The 22,152-nt window shown below is 49.1% G+C and overlaps 1 protein-coding gene across 1 annotated transcript in view; it reads right to left on the bottom strand.

The window, feature by feature from the left end:
* LOC135558322 (zinc finger FYVE domain-containing protein 9-like) overlaps positions 1-22,152 on the bottom strand; it is a 50,469-nt gene that overhangs the window by 3,589 nt on the left and 24,728 nt on the right. The window contains exons 6-15 of the mRNA XM_064992061.1: positions 21,824-21,925; positions 21,162-21,334; positions 20,470-20,602; positions 19,018-19,155; positions 18,583-18,738; positions 11,614-11,838; positions 10,316-10,398; positions 4,885-4,989; positions 1,054-1,204; positions 833-913 (exon numbers count right to left, since the gene is read on the bottom strand). Coding sequence (XP_064848133.1) covers positions 833-913; positions 1,054-1,204; positions 4,885-4,989; positions 10,316-10,398; positions 11,614-11,838; positions 18,583-18,738; positions 19,018-19,155; positions 20,470-20,602; positions 21,162-21,334; positions 21,824-21,925 — 1,347 coding nt within the window. The remainder of the gene's footprint in view (positions 1-832; positions 914-1,053; positions 1,205-4,884; positions 4,990-10,315; positions 10,399-11,613; positions 11,839-18,582; positions 18,739-19,017; positions 19,156-20,469; positions 20,603-21,161; positions 21,335-21,823; positions 21,926-22,152) is intronic.

Genomic DNA, 22,152 nt, shown 5'->3' with positions numbered 1-22,152 from the left:
TCCTTAGCTACAGCATAACTTCCTTAGCTACAGCATAACTTCCTTAGCTACAGCATTACTTCCTTAGCTACAGCATAACTTCCTTAGCTACAGCATAACTTCCTTAGCTACAGCATAACTTCCTTAGCTACAGCATAACTTCCTTAGCTACAGCATAACTTCCTTAGCTACAGCATAACTTCCTTAGCTACAGCATTACTTCCTTAGCTACAGCATAACTTCCTTAGCTACAGCATAACTTCCTTAGCTACAGCATACATAAGTGTTGGTGGGCTACTAACAGCTTACTACAGATGTGCCTCACCCTAATAATTTGGTGGATGTTCACCAACGCGGTATTGTAAACACATGGTTTGTGGCCCGGTATGTGCTCGTTTGGCTACTTCTATAATAGAATTGTTATTTGACGTGTATATTTTTTTTGACACAAATGTGCCTCACCTTAATAAATGTAGTTGGGGCGGCAGGGTAGCCTAGTGGTTAGAGTGGTGGACTAGTAAGCCTAGTGGTTAGAGTGGTGGACTTCAAACCCCCGAGCTGACAAGGTACAAATCTGTCGTTCTGCCCCTGAACAGGCAGTTAACCCACTGTTCCCAGGCCATCATTGAAAATAAGAATTTGTTCTTAACTGACTTGCCTGGTTAAATAAAGGTAAAATAAAAATAAAAAATAGTCTATTTTCAGGGCCCCGCCCGTCCCGAGTTTGAAAAACCTAATCAAAACACACATACACTTTGTGTGTGCTCTGACAGTCAATAAGAGGTCCTTAATTCCCCCTGACGGGATATTGAAAATGCAATCTCTAACTTGGAGATATTGTAGGATGTTGTACCCTCCACAATGCTGGTCTTGGCCAGGTATCCAGAAGATGCCTTCAGAGAACCACTGAACACAAAGAAGCAGGCGCCAGTCACTGGAAGAAAAAACATGAAATATTGATATTGATTCCATCCATGGTTTTGTTAGTCCATTTGATAAACTATGACTTGACTCCCCATGTCGTGTGTGTGTGTGTGTGTGTGTGTGTGTGTGTGTGTGTGTGTGTGTGTGTACCTTTGCGTGGTTGGTGGTGGATGCTGATGGCCTGTGTCTGGTAGTTTCCGTCGTCGTTCTGAATACACACTAGGTGGGAGTCGGCCAGCTCGTTAAAACACGCTCCCATGGCCAGGACGTGATCATTGGACTTGTTCATCGCCTTCATCAGCTGCAGGGAATATAAAGACTTTATAGTCTGGTCATAGCCTGGTCATAGCCTGGTCATAGCCTGGTCATAGCCTGGTCATAGCCTGGTCATAGCCTGGTCATAGCCTGGTCATAGCCTGGTCATAGCCTGGTCATAGCCTGGTCATAGCCTGGTCATAGCCTGCATCAGCTGTGACAGACAATCTGGTTGTGTCATTAAAGGTCCACTCTAACTTCAATGGAATTGTATTGAGTAGTTTGTGGGTAGACCTGGTCTCTGAGGAAGGCTCCTCTGAGCCAGATGCTGATGACAGGTTGCCCAACGCTGGAGAACGAGCTGCCGATGACGGACCTTCAGGTTGTTATGCTGGTGGGGAGGTGGAAGAATGTTGCTGGGGGGAAAAGCAGCAAGTGAGAGACGAGGGATAATTTTAACATGAAATCCTCCCCTAGATTTATGCCCATTGGTTGACAGGAAAGGTTTTCCCCCTGATGAAAATTAGACTTCTGGGTGTTTTTGTTTCTTTAACGATGCCTCTTTCTGACAACGGCCGAAGATGTAACGTGTGTTTTCCCAGAACACCACACTGAGAGAAGGTTCACTAAGTGTGTCGTCAAGGCATAGTGTTGATACTGATAGGATGGAAAGAAAGGGAGCTCTCAGATCAGCTTTCTCCATTCAAATCTGACCTTTAACATTAGAATTATTTCACCAAACTGACAATGGATCAGCTTTCTCCATTCAAATCTGACCTTTAACATTAGAATTATTTCACCAAACTGACAATGGATCAGCTCCTAGAGAGAGATTACCAGCTATGGCTGCAAGTAATGAGGCGGTTTTTTCTAATGCTTAGCCAATAAGAACACACTAAATACCTGATTTGGCACATCATTGTGTTCATGTTAGGATACACATCATGAGATATATTGAGACTAATTACAGACGGGAGCCGACAAGTAGCAAAATAGAACTCAATCGAATGAACATTAAATGTATTTCAATGATTTAAATGTAATGTAGTTACGAAAAGTTCAATCCCCGAGGCTGGTCTGAAACCCCGAGGCTGGTCTGAAACCCCGAGGCTGGTCTGAAACCCCGAGGCTGGTCTGAAACCCCGAGGCTGGTCTGAAACCCCGAGGCTGGTCTGAATGGATCGTCACTTCCTGCATCTCGTAAACTCAACAATTCACAAAGCTTCCTATCTCACGCATCATCATAGCAGGTATTTATTTATATAGTGATGTAATGTTACCTCATCAGCATAGCAGGTATTTATATAGTGATGTAATGTTCTCATAACAGGTATTTATATAGTGATGTAATGTTCTCATAGCAGGTATTTATATAGTGATGTAATGTTCTCATAACAGGTATTTATATAGTGATGTAATGTTCTCATCAGCATAGCAGGTATTTATATAGTGATGTAATGTTACCTCATCAGCATAGCAGGTATTTATATAGTGATGTAATGTTACCTCATCAGCATAGCAGGTATTTATATAGTGATGTAATGTTACCTCATCAGCATAGCAGGTATTTATATAGTGATGTAATGTTCTCATAGCAGGTATTTATATAGTGATGTAATGTTCTCATAGCAGGTATTTATATAGTGATGTAATGTTCTCATAGCAGGTATTTATATAGTGATGTAATGTTCTCATAGCAGGTATTTATATAGTGATGTAATGTTCTCATAGCAGGTATTTATATAGTGATGTAATGTTCTCATAGCAGGTATTTATATAGTGATGTAATGTTCTCATAGCAGGTATTTATATAGTGATGTAATGTTCTCATCAGCATAGCAGGTATTTTGTGGCTGCTTTGTGTGATGTATTGTTGTCTCTACCTTCTTGCCCTTTGTGCTGTTGTCTGTACACAATAATGTTTGTACCCTGTTGTGCTGCTACCATGTCACCATGCTGTGCTGCCCCCATGCTGTGCTGCCCCCATGCTGTGCTGCCCCCATGCTGTGTTGTCGCCTTGCTATGTTATTGTCTTTAGGTCTTTATGTAGTGTTGGTGTCTCTCGTCGTGATGCGTGTTTCGTCCTATATTTACGTTATGTTTCTAATCCCCCATCCCCGCAGGAAGCCTTTTGGTAGGTCGTCATTTTAAGTAAGAATTTGTTCTTAACCGATTTGCCTAGTTAAATAAAATACCAAAAAATAAATGTTGCCTCATCAGGATAACATCATGTTTCTTCCTTATCAACTTCAGCCAATGAGCATGACACACTAAGGCAATTCCACCACGCTTTCTGATTAACCTATGGGATCACTCAAGCAAATAATCACTTCCCTTTCCTGTCAACCAATGGGCATAAATCTAGGGGAGGATTTCATGTTAAAATTATCCCTCGTCTCTCACTTGCTGCTTGTCCCCCCAGCAACATTCTTCCACCTCCCCACCAGCATAGCAACCTGAAGGTCCGTCATCGACACCTCGTTCTCCAGCGTTGGGCAACCTGTCATCAGCAACAGGCTCAGAGGAGCCTTCCTCAGAGACCAGGTCTTTTTTTTACATTTTTTTTTTACCTTTATTTTACCAGGCAAGTCAGTTAAGAACAAATTCTTATTTTCAATGACGGCCTGGGAACAGTGGGTTAACTGCCTGTTCAGGGGCAGAACGACAGATTTGTACCTTGTCAGCTCGGGGGTTTGAACTCGCAACCTTTCGGTTACTAGTCCAACGCTCTAACCACTAGGCTACCCTGCCGCCCCTGTCTACCCACAAACTACTCAACACAATTCCATATTGTATTCGGTCTCATTTGAAACTTGCTTGTAACAATTGCAAAGACGTAGTCAACTTTGTTCTGAAGTTGTCAGCGGTCACAGGGAGACTGATAACCCATGTGATTCTAGGAATAAAGTGCCGCAGGAGGGAGAAACAAACACTGAACGACGCTGTTCTTGAGGGGAGTTCGATTACGAGCGTTTTCAAGTGACACGTTAACAACGATAGGATTGGGAAACGGCTGGGGAGGTTTAACAATGCTCACTACAAAAGTTTTTATTGATTAACTAACTAGCCTTAAGTTGCTTTGGGGAAACCGTGTCCTGAAGAGTTGTAAGGAGGCCGCTAGTTGTGGTCAGGAGGCCGCTAGTTGTGGTCAGGAGGCCGCTAGTTGTGGTCAGGAGGCCGCTAGTTGTGGTCAGGAGGCCGCTAGTTGTGGTCAGGAGGCCGCTAGTTGTGGTCAGGAGGCCGCTAGTTGTGGTCAGGTTGTCTGTTCAGTACACCAATGTGGTAACATAAACCTTATGGTTGAAGATTCCACAAATCAGTTCCAGTTTTAGATGAAATAGGTTCCATTTTTAGGAGGTACATTGAGGAAAATACAATAATAGTGGAGAAATCCTGGTCTATGTGACTGACTTCGATCCATTTCTCCTGTCGTTCACATGGCAGAAATAAAAGTGTTTGAGTCACTGACTGTGTTAAAGCTCTCATACGGTCTGTTGTCAAACGTTCCAAGGATCAAATCAATGGGTTCCCATCTGTTTGGGAGGCCGTAGCCAAGCAGATAAACATTTCCAAACATTACAGGGGGTAAAGTCTTCTGTAACACACTAAACATCTTGGCTGTACTTCAGCAGTATCAATGAAGGCAGTGAATGGAAAAGGACCGTGGAGTCTAGTGATTGGCAGAACCCCTCACTAGGAAGCAATATGATTGGTTGACAGCCTCACCTCGTTGTATCGGTTGCTGGGGATCTTGATGCAGGTCTTCTTCACCTCCATGTCCACCACCAGACCCTTCACCATGGGCAACGTGTACTGGTAGTTACAGAAGTCCTGTAGGTACATTATATTATATAATATAGACCCTTCACTAGGGACAACGTGTACTGGTAGTTACAGAAGTCCTGTAGGTACATTATATTATATAGACCCTTCACCATGGACAACATGTACTGGTAGTTACAGAAGTCCTGTAGGTACATTGGTAGTAACCAACTGACTAACTACCATCAGGTCCTAATGGCCTACTACTCAGGGCTCACTGTCCCTCCATCAGGTCCTAATGGCCTGGTACTCAGAGCTCTACTGTCCCTCCATCATGTCCTAATAGCCTGCTACTCAGGGCTCTATTGTCCCCCCATCAGGTCCTAATGGCCTGCTACTCAGGGCTCTACTGTCCCTCCATCAGGTCCTAAAGGCCTGCTACTCAGGGCTCTACTGTCCCTCCATCAGGTCCTAAAGGCCTGCTACTCAGGGCTCTACTGTCCCTCCATCAGGTCCTAAAGGCCTGCTACTCAGGGCTCTACTGTCCCTCCATCAGGTCCTAAAGGCCTGCTACTCAGGGCTCTACTGTCCCTCCATCAGGTCCTAAAGGCCTGCTACTCAGGGCTCTACTGTCCCTCCATCAGGTCCTAAAGGCCTGCTACTCAGGGCTCTACTGTCCCTCCATCAGGTCCTAAAGGCCTGCTACTCAGGGCTCTACTGTCCCTCCATCAGGTCCTAAAGGCCTGCTACTCAGGGCTCTACTGTCCCTCCATCAGGTCCTAAAGGCCTGCTACTCAGGGCTCTACTGTCCCTCCATCAGGTCCTAAAGGCCTGCTACTCAGGGCTCTACTGTCCCTCCATCAGGTCCTAAAGGCCTGCTACTCAGGCTCTACTGTCCCTCCATCAGGTCCTAAAGGCCTGCTACTCAGGGCTCTACTGTCCCTCCATCAGGTCCTAAAGGCCTGCTACTCAGGGCTCTACTGTCCCTCCATCAGGTCCTAATGGCCTGCTACTCAGGGCTCTACTGTCCCTCCATCAGGTCCTAATGGCCTGCTACTCAGGGCTCTACTGTCCCTCCATCAGGTCCTAAAGGCCTGCTACTCAGGGCTCTACTGTCCCTCCATCAGGTCCTAAAGGCCTGCTACTCAGGGCTCTACTGTCCCTCCATCAGGTCCTAATGGCCTGCTACTCAGGGCTCTACTGTCCCTCCATCAGGTCCTAATGGCCTGCTACTCAGGGCTCTACTGTCCCTCCATCAGGTCCTAAAGGCCTGCTACTCAGGGCTCTACTGTCCCTCCATCAGGTCCTAAAGGCCTGCTACTCAGGGCTCTACTGTCCCTCCATCAGGTCCTAAAGGCCTGCTACTCAGGGCTCTACTGTCCCTCCATCAGGTCCTAATGGCCTGCTACTCAGGGCTCTACTGTCCCTCCATCAGGTCCTAAAGGCCTGGTACTCAGGGCTCTACTGTCCCTCCATCAGGTCCTAATGGCCTGCTACTCAGGGCTCTACTGTCCCTCCATCAGGTCCTAAAGGCCTGGTACTCAGGGCTCTACTGTCCCTCCATCAGGTCCTAAAGGCCTGCTACTCAGGGCTCTACTGTCCCACTGTCCCTCCATCAGGTCCTAATGGCCTGCTACTCAGGGCTCTACTGTCCCTCCATCAGGTCCTAATGGCCTGCTACTCAGGGCTCTACTGTCCCTCCATCAGGTCCTAAAGGCCTGGTACTCAGGGCTCTACTGTCCCTCCATCAGGTCCTAAAGGCCTGCTACTCAGGGCTCTACTGTCCCTCCATCAGGTCCTAAAGGCCTGCTACTCAGGGCTCTACTGTCCCTCCATCAGGTCCTAAAGGCCTGCTACTCAGGGCTCTACTGTCCCTCCATCAGGTCCTAATGGCCTGCTACTCAGGGCTCTACTGTCCCTCCATCAGGTCCTAAAGGCCTGGTACTCAGGGCTCTACTGTCCCTCCATCAGGTCCTAAAGGCCTGCTACTCAGGGCTCTACTGTCCCTCCATCAGGTCCTAAAGGCCTGCTACTCAGGGCTCTACTGTCCCTCCATCAGGTCCTAAAGGCCTGCTACTCAGGGCTCTACTGTCCCTCCATCAGGTCCTAATGGCCTGCTACTCAGGGCTCTACTGTCCCTCCATCAGGTCCTAAAGGCCTGGTACTCAGGGCTCTACTGTCCCTCCATCAGGTCCTAATGGCCTGCTACTCAGGGCTCTACTGTCCCTCCATCAGGTCCTAAAGGCCTGGTACTCAGGGCTCTACTGTCCCTCCATCAGGTCCTAAAGGCCTGCTACTCAGGACTCTATTGTCCCTCCATCTATATATTCATAATTCACTGAATGACATTACTTTCAGCTATACAGAATATCTCACCACCGTGTGGTTCCTCTACTCTTTTATCAAGCACGCAGAAGGGGCTTTCAACAGTTTAGTGAAATATGTTTAGTTGTGAAAACATTGTTACTATCCATGTTTTCCCCCAAACAGATTTCACTCGGTTTCCCAAAATGAAGCACTGGGTATCTGCAGGAACAGGGTTGGAGAGCCCATGGTATACAGAGTACTGGGTAGCTGCAGGAACAGGGTTGGAGAGCTCATGGTATACAGAGTACTGGGTAGCTGAACAGGGTTGGAGAGCCCGTGGTATACAGAGTACTGGGTAGCTGAACAGGGTTGGAGAGCCCATGGTATACAGAGTACTGGGTATCTGAACAGGGTTGGAGAGCCCATAGTATACAGAGTACTGGGTAGCTGAACAGGGTTGGAGAGCCCGTGGTATACAGAGTACTGGGTAGCTGAACAGGGTTGGAGAGCCCGTGGTATACAGAGTACTGGGTAGCTGAACAGGGTTGGAGAGCCCATAGTATACAGAGTACTGGGTATCTGCAGGAACAGGGTTGGAGAGCCCATAGTATACAGAGTACTGGGTATCTGCAGGAACAGGGTTGGAGAGCCCATGGTATACAGAGTACTGGGTATCTGCAGGAACAGGGTTGGAGAGCCCATGGTATACAGAGTACTGGGTATCTGCAGGAACAGGGTTGGAGAGCCCATGGTATACAGAGTACTGGGTATCTGCAGGAACAGGGTTGGAGAGCCCATGGTATACAGAGTACTGGGTAGCTGAACAGGGTTGGAGAGACCGTGGTATACAGAGTACTGGGTAGCTGAACAGGGTTGGAGAGCCCATGGTATACAGAGTACTGGGTAGCTGAACAGGGTTGGAGAGCCCATAGTATACAGAGTACTGGGTAGCTGAACAGGGTTGGAGAGCCCATAGTATACAGAGTACTGGGTAGCTGAACAGGGTTGGAGAGCCCATGGTATACAGAGTACTGGGTAGCTGAACAGGGTTGGAGAGCCCGTGGTATACAGAGTACTGGGTAGCTGAACAGGGTTGGAGAGCCCGTGGTATACAGAGTACTGGGTAGCTGAACAGGGTTGGAGAGCCCATGGTATACAGAGTACTGGGTATCTGAACAGGGTTGGAGAGCCCATAGTATACAGAGTACTGGGTAGCTGAACAGGGTTGGAGAGCCCATAGTATACAGAGTACTGGGTAGCTGAACAGGGTTGGAGAGCACGTGGTATACAGAGTACTGGGTAGCTGAACAGGGTTGGAGAGCCCGTGGTATACAGAGTACTGGGTAGCTGAACAGGGTTGGAGAGCCCATAGTATACAGAGTACTGGGTAGCTGAACAGGGTTGGAGAGCCCATGGTATACAGAGTACTGGGTAGCTGAACAGGGTTGGAGAGACCGTGGTATACAGAGTACTGGGTAGCTGAACAGGGTTGGAGAGCCCGTGGTATACTGAGTACTGGGTAGCTGAACAGGGTAGGAGAGACCGTGGTATACAGAGTACTGGGTAGCTGAACAGGGTTGGAGAGCCCGTGGTATACAGAGTACTGGGTAGCTGAACAGGGTTGGAGAGCCCGTGGTATACAGAGTACTGGGTAGCTGAACAGGGTTGGAGAGCCCGTGGTATACAGAGTACTGGGTAGCTGAACAGGGTTGGAGAGCCCGTGGTATACAGAGTACTGGGTAGCTGAACAGGGTTGGAGAGCCCGTGGTATACAGAGTACTGGGTAGCTGAACATCGTTGGAGAGACCGTGGTATACAGAGTACTGGGTAGCTGAACAGGGTTGGAGAGACCGTGGTATACAGAGTACTGGGTAGCTGAACAGGGTTGGAGAGACCGTGGTATACAGAGTACTGGGTAGAATATCACCTTGTCAGGCAGTGGCAGCTCCTCAACAGTGGCAGCTCCTCAACAGTGGTTGATGTGTAGAGTGATGTAAGTCTACTTGACCCTGCTGGTTATTGATTTCTCAGCAGCTCATTAAAGCACATGCTCCCCTATAAAAAAACATCAGTGTTTCTTCAAAACTGTGTGCAGCTCACCGGGGCTGAAGCGCAGAACAGATATCAGCCAACAGAAAGAAGCACGGATTGAACTTCACCTCAACTTCCTAGAGTTTTCCCCTGTTCGTTAACGCCGTCAATGTTTCCCTTCACAGCGACAATTGTGATCGAATCAAAGCAATATTATAGCCACTTTCAATACAACATACCAGAGTAGGATTCTACTGCATTGACACGCACTACTCGGCCTATACTCTACACAGACTGGTGAGGAATAACCAATCAGAGCTGCAGTAGACCTATATGGAGCATATGCAGATAACACACAGCGTCTAGTCGGATAACACACAGCGTCTAGTCGGATAACACACAGCGTCTAGTCGGATAACACACAGCGTCTAGTCGGATAACACACAGCGTCTAGTCGGATAACACACAGCGTCTAGTCGGATAACACACAGCGTCTAGTCGGATAACACACAGCGTCTAGTCGGATAACACACAGCGTCTAGTCGGATAACACACAGCGTCTAGTCGGATAACACACAGCGTCTAGTCGGATAACACACAGCGTCTAGTCAGATAACACACAGCGTCTAGTCAGATAACACACAGCGTCTAGTCAGATAACACACAGTAGACTGACTCATTCTGTTCTTCTGAAAAACATTTTCTTCGTATCGTGTTTCTTTAGACCTGACTAAATAAATAAATGGATTTATTAGACTTTTTAAAATGTAGATGTTCCAAAGGTTTGCATCAGTGTCTTGGAGGCTATGTGGAAGCCAGGAGATGCTGAATGTGTTTATGTTAATTAACGGGTCAATTACCGTGAGACTAGCAGCTATTTGCATGACAATAACCGTCTGACAAAATGTCATGACCGCCACAGCCCTAACCGCGGGCAACGTGCGTACGGGTAGTTACAGAAGTCCTGCAGAGTAATAACATAATAGCACATTTTAAATACGTACGCCTGGTCCCAGATCTGTGTGTGATACAGAAGTAGTGACGCCATGATTCTTACCACCAGCAGGGTCATGATGGTGTGCCCTGCCTCTCCAAACAGGGGTTTTCTGAACCGCACACTGAACAGAGGGCAGGGGTAGACTGAAACACAAAACCAGCAGGTTCAGTAGGGCATGAAACAGAAAACCTTTTAGAAACTGAACAATTACAGAGTTGCCAGGACATTACAAATTGCCGCTCAATTTAAAAATAAAAAAAATTCAATTCCCCAAACCAACCCATAGCTAACCCATCCCAACCCTACCCATCCCAAAGCCAACCCATCCCAACCCTTCCCATCCCAAAGCCAACCCATCCCAACCCTACCCATCCCAAAGCCAACCCATCCCAAAGCCAACCCATCCCAAAACTAACCCATCCCAAACCCATCCCAAAGCCAACCCATCCCAAACCCATCCCAAAGCCAACCCATCCCAAACCCAAACCCATCCCAAAGCCAACCCATCCCAAACCCATCCCAAAGCCAACCCATCCCAAACCCATCCCAAAGCCAACCCATCCCAAAGCCAACCCATCCCAAACCCATCCCAAAGCCAACCCATCCCAAACCCATCCCAACCCTACCCATCCCAAAGCCAACCCATCCCAAAGCCAACCCATCCCAAAGCCAACCCATCCCAAAGCCAACCCATCCCAAAGCCAACCCATCCCATCCCAACCCATCCCTACCCATCCCATCCCATCCCAAAGCTAACCCTACCCATCCCAAAGCTAACCCTACCCATCCCAAAGCCAACCCTACCCATCCCAAAGCCAACCCTACCCATCCCAAAGCCAACCCTACCCATCCCAAAGCCAACCCTACCCATCCCAAAGCCAACCCTACCCATCCCAAAGCCAACCCTACCCATCCCAAAGCCAACCCTACCCATCCCAAAGCCAACCCTACCCATCCCAAAGCCAACCCTACCCATCCCAAAGCCAACCCATCCCAAAGCCAACCCAACCCAAAGCCAACCCATCCCAAAGCCAACCCATCCCAAAGCCAACCCATCCCAAAGCCAACCCATCCCAAAGCCAACCCATCCCAAAGCCAACCCATCCCAAAGCCAACCCATCCCAAAGCCAACCCATCCCAAAGCCAACCCATCCCAAAGCCAACCCATCCCAAAGCCAACCCATCCCAAAGCCAACCCATCCCAAAGCCAACCCATCCCAAAGCCAACCCATCCCAAAGCCAACCCATCCCAAAGCCAACCCATCCCAAAGCCAACCCATCCCAAAGCCAACCCATCCCAAAGCCAACCCATCCCAAAGCCAACCCATCCCAAAGCCAACCCATCCCTCCGTACTCACATCTGTACTCTGCACCCAGCCGCAGCATGAGTCTGATGGGGAACACCTTGGCCCAGGGGGTCTCCCACTTCTGCAGCAACACTCCAAACAGGTAGGGGGGGTTGGGGAGCATCAGGTCCTGGAGGGACTGGAAGGATGGGGAGACGTAGAGGAATCCTCCATGCTCCCTGCTGCCCAGGAAACTCTGGGTGCAGAACGAATGGCCCAGGTGGGTCAGGACGTTACCTGGAGAGAGAAACACATTACCTGGATGGAAGACGGGGAGGGAGGAGAGGCCCAGGTGGGTCAGGACATTACCTGGAGGGGAGGAGGAGAATATGGGTAAGGAGGAGGAGGAGAGGAAAGGGAGGGAAGAAGGAGAATAAGCGAAGGAGGAGGAGGTGAAGAACGAATGGCCCAGTAGGAGAGGAGAGGGAGGGGAGGGGCTAGAAGAGTAAGTGTTAAACACATTTATTTGGCGCAGCATTGTCTGAGTTAGGGGAGGGTTTTTCTTGGCTCATCGTGCACTAGCGACTCCTTGTGGTGGGCCGGGCGCCTGCAAGCTGACTTCAGTCATCTGTTGGAAGATGTTTTCTCCGAGACATTGGTGCGGCTGGCTTCCGGGTTAAGTGGGCATTGTATCAAGAAGCAGTGCAGCTTAGCAGGTCACGGCTCTTGACCTTTGCCTCTCTCTCGAGTCCGTTGGGGGAGTTGCAGCGATGAGACAATATTGTAACTTCCAATTGGATATCACGAAATTGCGGAGAAAAAAAATGGCTAAAATATATTTTTTAAATAAAAACTTATTTAGCAATTAAGGAGTGAGTACAGAGCTCACAGCTTCAATGGAGGAGAAGAGCAGAGAGGATAGGAGGGAGAGAGGATCAGTGAAGAGGAGAGGAAGAGAGGAGAGGAAGAGAGGAGAGGAGCAGAGAGGATAGGAGGGAGAGAGGATCAGTGAAGAGGAGAGAGGATAGGAGGGAGAGGATCAGTGAAGAGAAGAGGAAGAGAGGAGAAGAGCAGAGAGGATAGGAGGGAGAGAGGATCAGTGAAGAGCAGAGAGGATAGGAGGGAGAGGATCAGTGAAGAGAAGAGGAAGAGAGGAGAAGAGCAGAGAGGATAGGAGGGAGAGAGGATCAGTGAAGTGGAGAGAAGAGGAAAGAAAGAGGAGAAAAGCAGAGAGGATAGGAGGGAGAGGATCAGTGAAGAGGAAGAGTTGAGAGGAAGGACATCAACTGTTCTTTTGAATCCCCTGCAGGCAGCAGATTTGATGAAAACGAACTTGGTTCCTCAGCATAATTCCATGTGAGAAGCTTAGAGCTTAATACACTAACAGCAGAGGACTCTGCTTGTACTCAATACATGCAAAATATAACAGCAAGTCACCAACTGACTGTACATTCCAGACGTACAGTATCTAGTACCAACTAGCACAGGCTTCATCAACCTATTGACTAGCCCTCTCATCTCCGAGATAGTCAAGCCAGCCCACATACAGTATAATGCCACCAACATACAGGCTTCATCTCCCCAGTTGTAAAATATGAAATAAAAGCTACTGGTCAGGGCTGCCCAACTGAAGAGCTGCCATCCTGTAGGTTCAATTTAGTGCTGCTCACCAAAATGTTAACTAGCTGAATCAGGTATGTTCCGTAAGGGTTGGACAGAAAACATACAGGAGGGTCTCTCTCCAGGAACAGGGTTGGAGTTAAAACATACAGGAGGGTCTCTCTCCAGGAACAGGGTTGGAGTTAAAACATACAGGAGGGTCTCTCTCCAGGAACAGGGTTGGAGTTAAAACATACAGGAGGGTCTCTCTCCAGGAACAGGGTTGGACATCCCTGCTTTTGATCATACACAACACGAGAACTGTTATAATTAAGGCACTAGGCAATCCCAGAGGCGTCATGCCCCTAGGGGGGGGGCACTAGGCACTCCCAGAGGCGTCATGCCCCTAGGGGGGGCACTAGGCACAAGGGCACGTGCCACCTTAGATTTGCAACACGGGGAACGGGGGCGCCAACATGGACGCAGTCAGGTAACCTTGGCATGACACTACAGGATATTTGACCTGTTTGACCTACATTTAGTGACGAGGTCGAGCTTCACCATCACTACAGCAGCAGGCAGTAAAGAGGACATTTTACATGCATATCCACCTGCCAGCCACTGCATATCCACCTGCCAGCCACTGCATAGCCACCTGCCAGCCATTGCATATCCACCTGCCAGCCACTGCATAGCCACCTACCAGCCACTGCATAGCCACCTACCAGCCACTGCATAGCCACCTGCCAGCCACTGCATATCCACCTGCCAGCCACTGCATAGCCACCTGCCAGCCACTGCATAGCCACCTACCAGCCACTGCATAGCCACCTGCCAGCCACTGCATAGCCACCTGCCAGCCACTGCATAGCCACCTGCCAGCCACTGCATAGCCACCTGCCAGCCACTGCATAGCCACCTGCCAGCCACTGCATAGCCACCTGCCAGCCACTGCATAGCCACCTGCCAGCCACTGCATAGCCACCTGCCAGCCACTGCATAGCCACCTGCCAGCCACTGCATAGCCACCTGCCAGCCACTGCATAGCCACTGCCAGCCACTGCATATCCACCTGCCAGCCACTGCATATCCACCTGCCAGCCACTGCCTAGCCACCTGCCAGCCACTGCATAGCCACCTGCCAGCCACTGCATAGCCACCTGCCAGCCACTGCATAGCCACCTACCAGCCACTGCATAGCCACCTGCCAGCCACTGCATAGCCACCTGCCAGCCACTGCATAGCCACTGCCTAGCCACCTACCAGCCACTGCCTAGCCACCTACCAGCCACTGCCTAGCCACCTACCAGCCACTGCCTAGCCACCTACCAGCCACTGCCTAGCCACCTACCAGCCACTGCCTAGCCACCTACCAGCCACTGCCTAGCCACCTACCAGCCACTGCCTAGCCACCTACCAGCCACTGCCTAGCCACCTACCAGCCACTGCCTAGCCACCTACCAGCCACTGCCTAGCCACCTACCAGCCACTGCCTAGCCACCTACCAGCCACTGCCTAGCCACCTACCAGCCACTGCCTAGCCACCTACCAGCCACTGCCTAGCCACCTACCAGCCACTGCCTAGCCACCTACCAGCCACTGCCTAGCCACCTACCAGCCACTGCCTAGCCACCTACCAGCCACTGCATAGCCACCTACCAGCCACTGCATAGCCACCTACCAGCCACTGCATAGCCACCTACCAGCCACTGCATAGCCACCTACCAGCCACTGCATAGCCACCTACCAGCCACTGCATAGCCACCTACCAGCCACTGCATAGCCACCTACCAGCCACTGCCTAGCCACCTACCAGCCACTGCCTAGCCACCTACCAGCCACTGCCTAGCCACCTACCAGCCACTGCCTAGCCACCTACCAGCCACTGCCTAGCCACCTACCAGCCACTGCATGCCACCTACCAGCCACTGCATAGCCACCTACCAGCCACTGCCTAGCCACCTACCAGCCACTGCCTAGCCACCTACCAGCCACTGCCTAGCCACCTACCAGCCACTGCCTAGCCACCTACTAGCCACTGCCTAGCCACCTACCAGCCACTGCCTAGCCACCTACCAGCCACTGCCTAGCCACCTACCAGCCACTGCCTAGCCACCTACTAGCCACTGCATAGCCACCTACCAGCCAATGCCTAGCCACCTACTAGCCACTGCATAGCCACCTACCAGCCACTTTTCAGCCCCGTTTATATGAGTGGCGCAGCGGTCTAAGGCACTGCGCCGCAGTACTAACGGCGTCACTACAGACCCGGGTTTGATCACGGGCTGTATCACAACCGGACATAAATCGGGAGTCCCATGGGGCAGTGTACAATCGGCCCAGCGTCGTCTGGGTTAGGGAAGGGTTTGACCGGGGTATGCAGTTATGAATAAGAATGTTCTTAACGGAGTTTTCTAGCTAAAAAAAACAACAACATTTTAATCTCCTACCACTAGTCACTTTATGTACAAATCCATCTCAACCACTCCAGTAGAGCTGTATATACAGTACCAGTCAAAAGTTTTAGAACACCTACTCATTCAAGGGTTTTTATTTATTTTTACTATTTTCTACATTATAGAATAATAGTGAAGACATCACAACTATGAAATAACACATATGAAATTATGTAGTAACCAAAAAAAGGTGTTGAACAAATACAAATATATTTGAGATTGTTCAAAAAGCCACCCTTTGCCTTGACAGCTTTGCACACCGTTTTCATTCTCTCAACCAGCTTCATGAGGTAGTCACCTGGAATGCATTTCAATTAACAGGTGCACCTTGTATGATGGAAATTAAAAGATTATGCTATAATGCTTTTATTGCATCAAATGGTTGTTTTATTCAACAGAATAAAGGGTTGTTAGAACACTCATCTGTGTGAACTCAACTGAGGATGGACCTCTGGGAGAACACTGACAGGATATTTCTGATGTCTTGTGTGATAAAACCTAAAGAGACTGTATTCCAGAGCATGAGTGAATGTTTGTTCTATATGGTACCAGAGAAAATGACCCCAGGGCCAGACCTTGGTCTCGACACAAAGATAACGGTTTTTACAGCAGGTACTGTCTGCTGTGAATTATAAGTATCTTTCATACGAAATCTTAACATTGTGACTCATTCCATACATCTGTTGTTTGTCATGTAGACTGAAGGGGGTGTATCTTTGCTCTAAAAGACCTTTGTACTTTTGTCTCTGGGATCTCAACGAATCATCGGAGGGTGATTCGTCGACCAGCCATCATTTTCGTAGGTGAATAAAGATTTAGTTTTCGTATAACTCTGACTTCCGTGATAAGGTTAGTCTCTCCTCATTTCACAGTAAAGAAATTAACCACCACACTTGTTAAGTTAATTTGTGGAATTTCCTTCCTTCTTAATGTGTTTGAGCCAATCAGTTGTGTTGTGACAAGGTAGGGACAGAAGACATCCCTATTTGTTAAAAGACCAAGTCCATATTATGGCAAGTAAAGTTCAAGTAAGCAAAGGGACACAACAGTCCATGAAGGTCAGTCAAGCCTGAACATTTCCAGAACTTTGAAGGTTTCTTCAAAAACTATCAAGCGCTATGATGAAACTGACTAATGAGGACCACCACAGGAAAGGAAGACCCAGAGTTACCTCTGCTGCAGAGGATATGTTCATTAGAGTTAACAGCCTCAGAAGTTGCAGCCCAAATAAATGCTTCAGAGTTCAAGTAACAGACACATCTCAACATCAACTGTTCAGAGGAGACTGCATGAATCAGGCCTTAATGGTTGAATTGCTGCACAGAAACCGCTATTAAAAAGGACACCAACAATAAGGAGAGACTTGCTTGGGCAAAGAAACATGAGTAATGGACATTAGACCGGTGGAAATTTGTCCTTTGGTCTGGAGTCCAAATTCGAGATTTTTGGTTCCAACCGTCGTGTCTTTGTGAGACGCGATGTGAGTGAACAGATGATCTCCGCATGTGTATTTCCCACCATGAAGCATGGAGGAGGAGGTGTGAGTGTGGGGGTGATTTGCTGGTGACACTGTCTGTGATTTATTTAAAATTCAAGGCACACTTAAGCAGCATGGCTCCCACAGCATTCTGCAGTGATACACCATCCCATCTGGTTTAGGCTTAATGGGACTATCATTTGTTTTTCAACAGGACAATGACCCAACACACCTCCAGGCTGTGTAACACGGTACCCAAACCGGCCTCGCGTGCACCAAACCTGATCACGACACGCAGGGTAAAATATCAAAACAAACTCTGAACCAATGACATTAATTTGGGGACAGGTCAAAAATCATTAAACATGTATGGCAATTTAGCTAGTTAGCTTGCACTTGGTAGCTAAGGTTAAGTTATCCGATTTAGCTAGCTTGCTGGGATATAAACATTGAGTTGTTATTTTACCTGAAATAAACAAGGACCTCTACTCCAACAATTAATCCACACATAAAACGGCCAACCAATCGTTTCTAGTCATCACTCCTCCTTCCTCCTTTCATTGTATTACCACAACTACCGGCAAAACAGTTAGTCTTTCAGTCACCCACATGGGTATAACCAATGAGGAGATGGCATGTGGGTACCTGCTTCTATAAACCAATGAGGTGATGGGAGAGGCAGGACTTGCAGCACGATCTGCGTCAGAAATAGAACTGATAGAACTTCTATTTTAGCCCTTTGCAACGCAGACGCTCGTTGGCGCGAGCAATGTGGGTGTAATAAATAACATAGATTTCTAAATTTATTTTGCAACGCTTGCGCACGCGACGTGTCCGGTCTGGTCAGCATGTAAGGGGCTATTTTCCAAGAAGGAGTGATGGAGTGCTGCATCAGGTGACCTGGCCTCCACAATCACCCAACATCAACCCATTTGAGATGAGTTGGGCCGCAAGTGAAGGAAAAGCAGCCAACAAGTGCTCAGCATATGTGGGAACTCCTTCAAGACAGTTGGAAAAGCATTCCAGGTGAAGCTGGTTGAGAGAATGCCAAGAGTGTGCAAAGCTGTCATCAAGGCAAAGGGTGGCTACTTTGAAGAATCTCAAATATATTTTGATTTGTTTTACACCATTTTGGTTAGTACATGATTCCATGTGTTATTTCACAGTGTTGATGTCTCAACTATTATTCTACAATGTAGAATATAGTAAAAACAAAGAAAAACCCTTGAATGAGTAGGTGTTACACTAACCTGTGAGGGCCTCCTGGTGGAGGCAGGTTACACTAACCTGTGAGGGCCTCCTGGTGGAGGCAGGTTACACTAACCTGTGAGGGCCTCCTGGTGGAGGCAGGTTACACTAACCTGTGAGGGCCTCCTGGTGGAGGCAGGTTACACTAACCTGTGAGGGCCTCCTGGTGGAGGCAGGTTACACTAACCTGTGAGGGCCTCCTGGTGGAGGCAGGTTACACTAACCTGTGAGGGCCTCCTGGTGGAGGTAGGTTAAACTAACCTGTGAGGGCCTCCTGGTAGAGCTGTACAAAGTGGCTGAAGAGGTCTTTGGGGATGCTCTTCTCGTCAGGTAGACACTGCAGCAGCACTACCACCTCAGCCTGGCCCACTGCATGCATCCCCTTAGTGGTCACATACCAACACTTCCTGTTTACGTCTACAGGAAGGGAGAGCCGAGAGAAGGTTAGAAAACAAAATAATTCTACAATAGAACGCAGAATGTGATTCAGGTAATGAGTGATATTACTGTGGGATGATATTGGGGGGGTTAAATATATTCTCTCAATTATATATTTACTTCTCTACTAGTGTGAGGAAAAACAAACCAGACAAGATCCTCAGAGTGATGTCAGAATAAACTGGCATTATCACATCTACAGTATATGAAACGATACGTGTAGCTAGTTGGAGCTGGAAGGAGTTATGAGACACTCACAGTTGACCAGTTTGACCATGGCCAGCAGGTTAGCGTTGAGCACAAACACCAGGGGGTCAGGACCTGCCTCCTCCAGCTGCTGTATCAGAACCATCTCAGAGGGACGCTCCTCCACCGTATAGTCTGAGGGTGGTGATGCTGGTGGAAAAACAACACACTGGGTTCCTTTCCCCATTCAGAGAGGACTGGGGGTTTAAGACGCGATCGACAGAGAGGACTGGGGGTTTAAGACGCGATCGACAGAGAGGACGGGGGGTTTAAGACGCGATCGACAGAGAGGACGGGGGGTTTAAGACGCGATCGACTCAGAGGACGGGGGGGTTTAAGACGCGATCGACAGAGAGGACGGGGGGGTTTAAGACGCGATCGACAGAGAGGACGGGGGGTTTAAGACGCGATCGACAGAGAGGACGAGGGGGTTTAATTAAGACGCGATCGACAGAGAGGACGAGGGGGGGTTCAAGACGCGATCGACAGAGAGGATGGGGGGTTCAAGACGCGATCGACAGAGAGGATGGGGGTTCTAAGACGCGATCGACAGTGAGGACGGGGGGGGGGTTTAAGACGCGATCGACAGAGAGGACGGGGGGTTCAAGACGCGATCGACAGAGAGGACGGGGGTTCAAGACGCGATCGACAGAGAGGATGGGGGTTCAAGACGCGATCGACAGAGAGGATGGGGGTTCTAAGACGCGATCGACAGTGAGGACGGGGGGTTTAAGACGCGATCGACAGAGAGGATGGGGTTCAAGACGCGATCGACAGAGAGGATGGGGGTTCTAAGACGCGATCGACAGTGAGGACGGGGGGTTTAAGACGCGATCGACAGAGAGGACGGGGGGTTCAAGACGCGATCGACAGAGAGGACGGGGGGTTCAAGACGCGATCGACAGAGAGGACGGGGGGTTCAAGACGCGATCGACAGAGAGGACGGGGGGTTAAGGTGCGATCGACAGAGAGGACGGGGGGTTAAGGTGCGATCGACAGAGAGGACGGGGGGGTTAAGGTGCGATCGACAGAGAGGACGGGGGGTTAAGGTGCGATCGACAGAGAGGACGGGGGGTTAAGGTGCGATCGACAGAGAGGATGGGGGGGGTTAAGGTGCGATCGACAGAGAGGATGGGGGGTTAAGGTGCGATCGACAGAGAGGATGGGGGTTAAGGTGCGATCGACAGAGAGGATGGGGGGGTTAAGGTGCGATCGACAGAGAGGATGGGGGGGTTAAGGTGCGATCGACAGAGAGGATGGGGGGGGTTAAGGTGCGATCGACAGAGAGGATGGGGGGTTAAGGTGCGATCGACAGAGAGGATGGGGGGGGGTTAAGGTGCGATCGACAGAGAGGATGGGGGTTAAGGTGCGATCGACAGAGAGGATGGGGGTTAAGGTGCGATCGACAGAGAGGATGGGGGGGGGTTAAGGTGCGATCGACAGAGAGGATGGGGGGTTAAGCACCTGTGCTGTGTCCCCTCACACCTCCTTTAACTCCGGTTGAGATGAGGATGGGAGGAAGTCCGTCCTCCGGAATTAGACTGATGGAGCTGCCTACAGGGCTTCCCACGGTGGACGCAGGGGCAGGGGACAACGCCTGGAGGGAGGAGGAGAGGGTTTAAGTACAGAAAAACAGGTGTGGAGAATTGTAGAAGGCTGATTAAATTTGTCATTGGTAGACAACCCTTCATATTCACGGTGAACAATTCAGAGAGGTGTGTGTTATAAGTTACAGCCATTTTGGATGAGTCAGATCAGAACAGACAGAAAGGCATTCAAAAGGCTCGTCTTACAGACAAGCTGAGTGGTGCGTCACGTCCTAACCTGCTGCTACTCTACCAGGCATGCCGAGGTGCAGACAAACGTCAACAACTAAACAACTTTCTTCTGGTTTCACTTCACTGCTGATGATGGGGAAACCGTCTGTGTGAGAAAAGGCGTTTCATTCTAGAAATGCTAAAGTCGATCCAGGCTCAACTTGTCCAGGCGTGTTTCCTCCTAGTCAGTTAGTCAATGCTCACCCAGCACCTGACAAGCAGGACTATAAACCAACCTCAGAATATCAATTAGAAAACAGTAGATGCTAGACTTTTGCTTAAAATTCCTCTTGAACAAACTGTAAGACGTGAAATTTTGACCTTTGGTGCCAACTGTACCTCTCGCAAATCAGAAGTGAAGGATTTGTTGGAACACTGTGAGACAGCCAATGTTTGCGAGGGGGCGGGGCTGAGGGCAGGGAGCTTGGGGGATTCCGCTGCTTCCCCATTGGGCAGGATTCCATCTGCAAACCACACCCTCCTCCGCTCCCGCGGGTGGAAACCTGTGGACCCTGTGACAGACCCACACACACACACACAGACCCACCCACCCACCCACACACAGACCCACACACACACAGACCCACCCACCCACACACACACAGACCCACACACACACAGACCCACCCACACACACAGACCCACACACACAGACCCACACACAGACCCACACACACACACACAGACCCACACAGGTTACATAAAACAAAAACTATTATGAAAAAGAAAGCAACTAGAATGAAAACCAGTCCTATATGTGAAAAAGGAGAAGAGGTCATGAAGAGGAAAGGGAACAGAAAGATGTGCCCGTTGTTCTATGGTAGAGGTTATACAGGGTCGTATTCATGAGTGCACACCACAGCAAAACGTTTCTGCAACGGAACATTTCTTATTGGGTAAGGTCAGGTTCTCCCTCCCTGTTCCAGTCAGTTGTTTTTCCCCGTTTGGTGCCTAATGAACAGGCCTCTGGTGTCTAGATGGGGAATGGAGAAGGTTTTTACCCTCTGAGCGGATCTGCTGCAGAGGTGGGATGGTCCTGCAGTACTCTGCTGGGTTGTTAGGACTCTGGTTAGACCCACCACACATACCCCCCCACGAATGACCTGGGGGAAAATGGAGACGGCGATATAGGATCAATACAGGGAGAGCTATAGATATATTGATATATAAAATCTATATAGGGTGATATAGGATCAATATAGAGCGATAAAAGGATCAAGATCAATACAGGGAGATATATACTGTATATAATCAATATAGGGCGATATAGGATTAATATAGAATCAATCGAGATATAGGATCAATGTACGGAGACAGGATCAATACAGGG

This window comes from Oncorhynchus masou, chromosome 17, assembly GCF_036934945.1.
Source record: "Oncorhynchus masou masou isolate Uvic2021 chromosome 17, UVic_Omas_1.1, whole genome shotgun sequence".
Classification (NCBI taxonomy): Eukaryota; Metazoa; Chordata; class Actinopteri; order Salmoniformes; family Salmonidae; genus Oncorhynchus; species Oncorhynchus masou.
The sequence above is the reverse complement of the archived record's forward strand: the minus strand, read 5'-3'. Positions and strand labels throughout refer to the sequence as shown.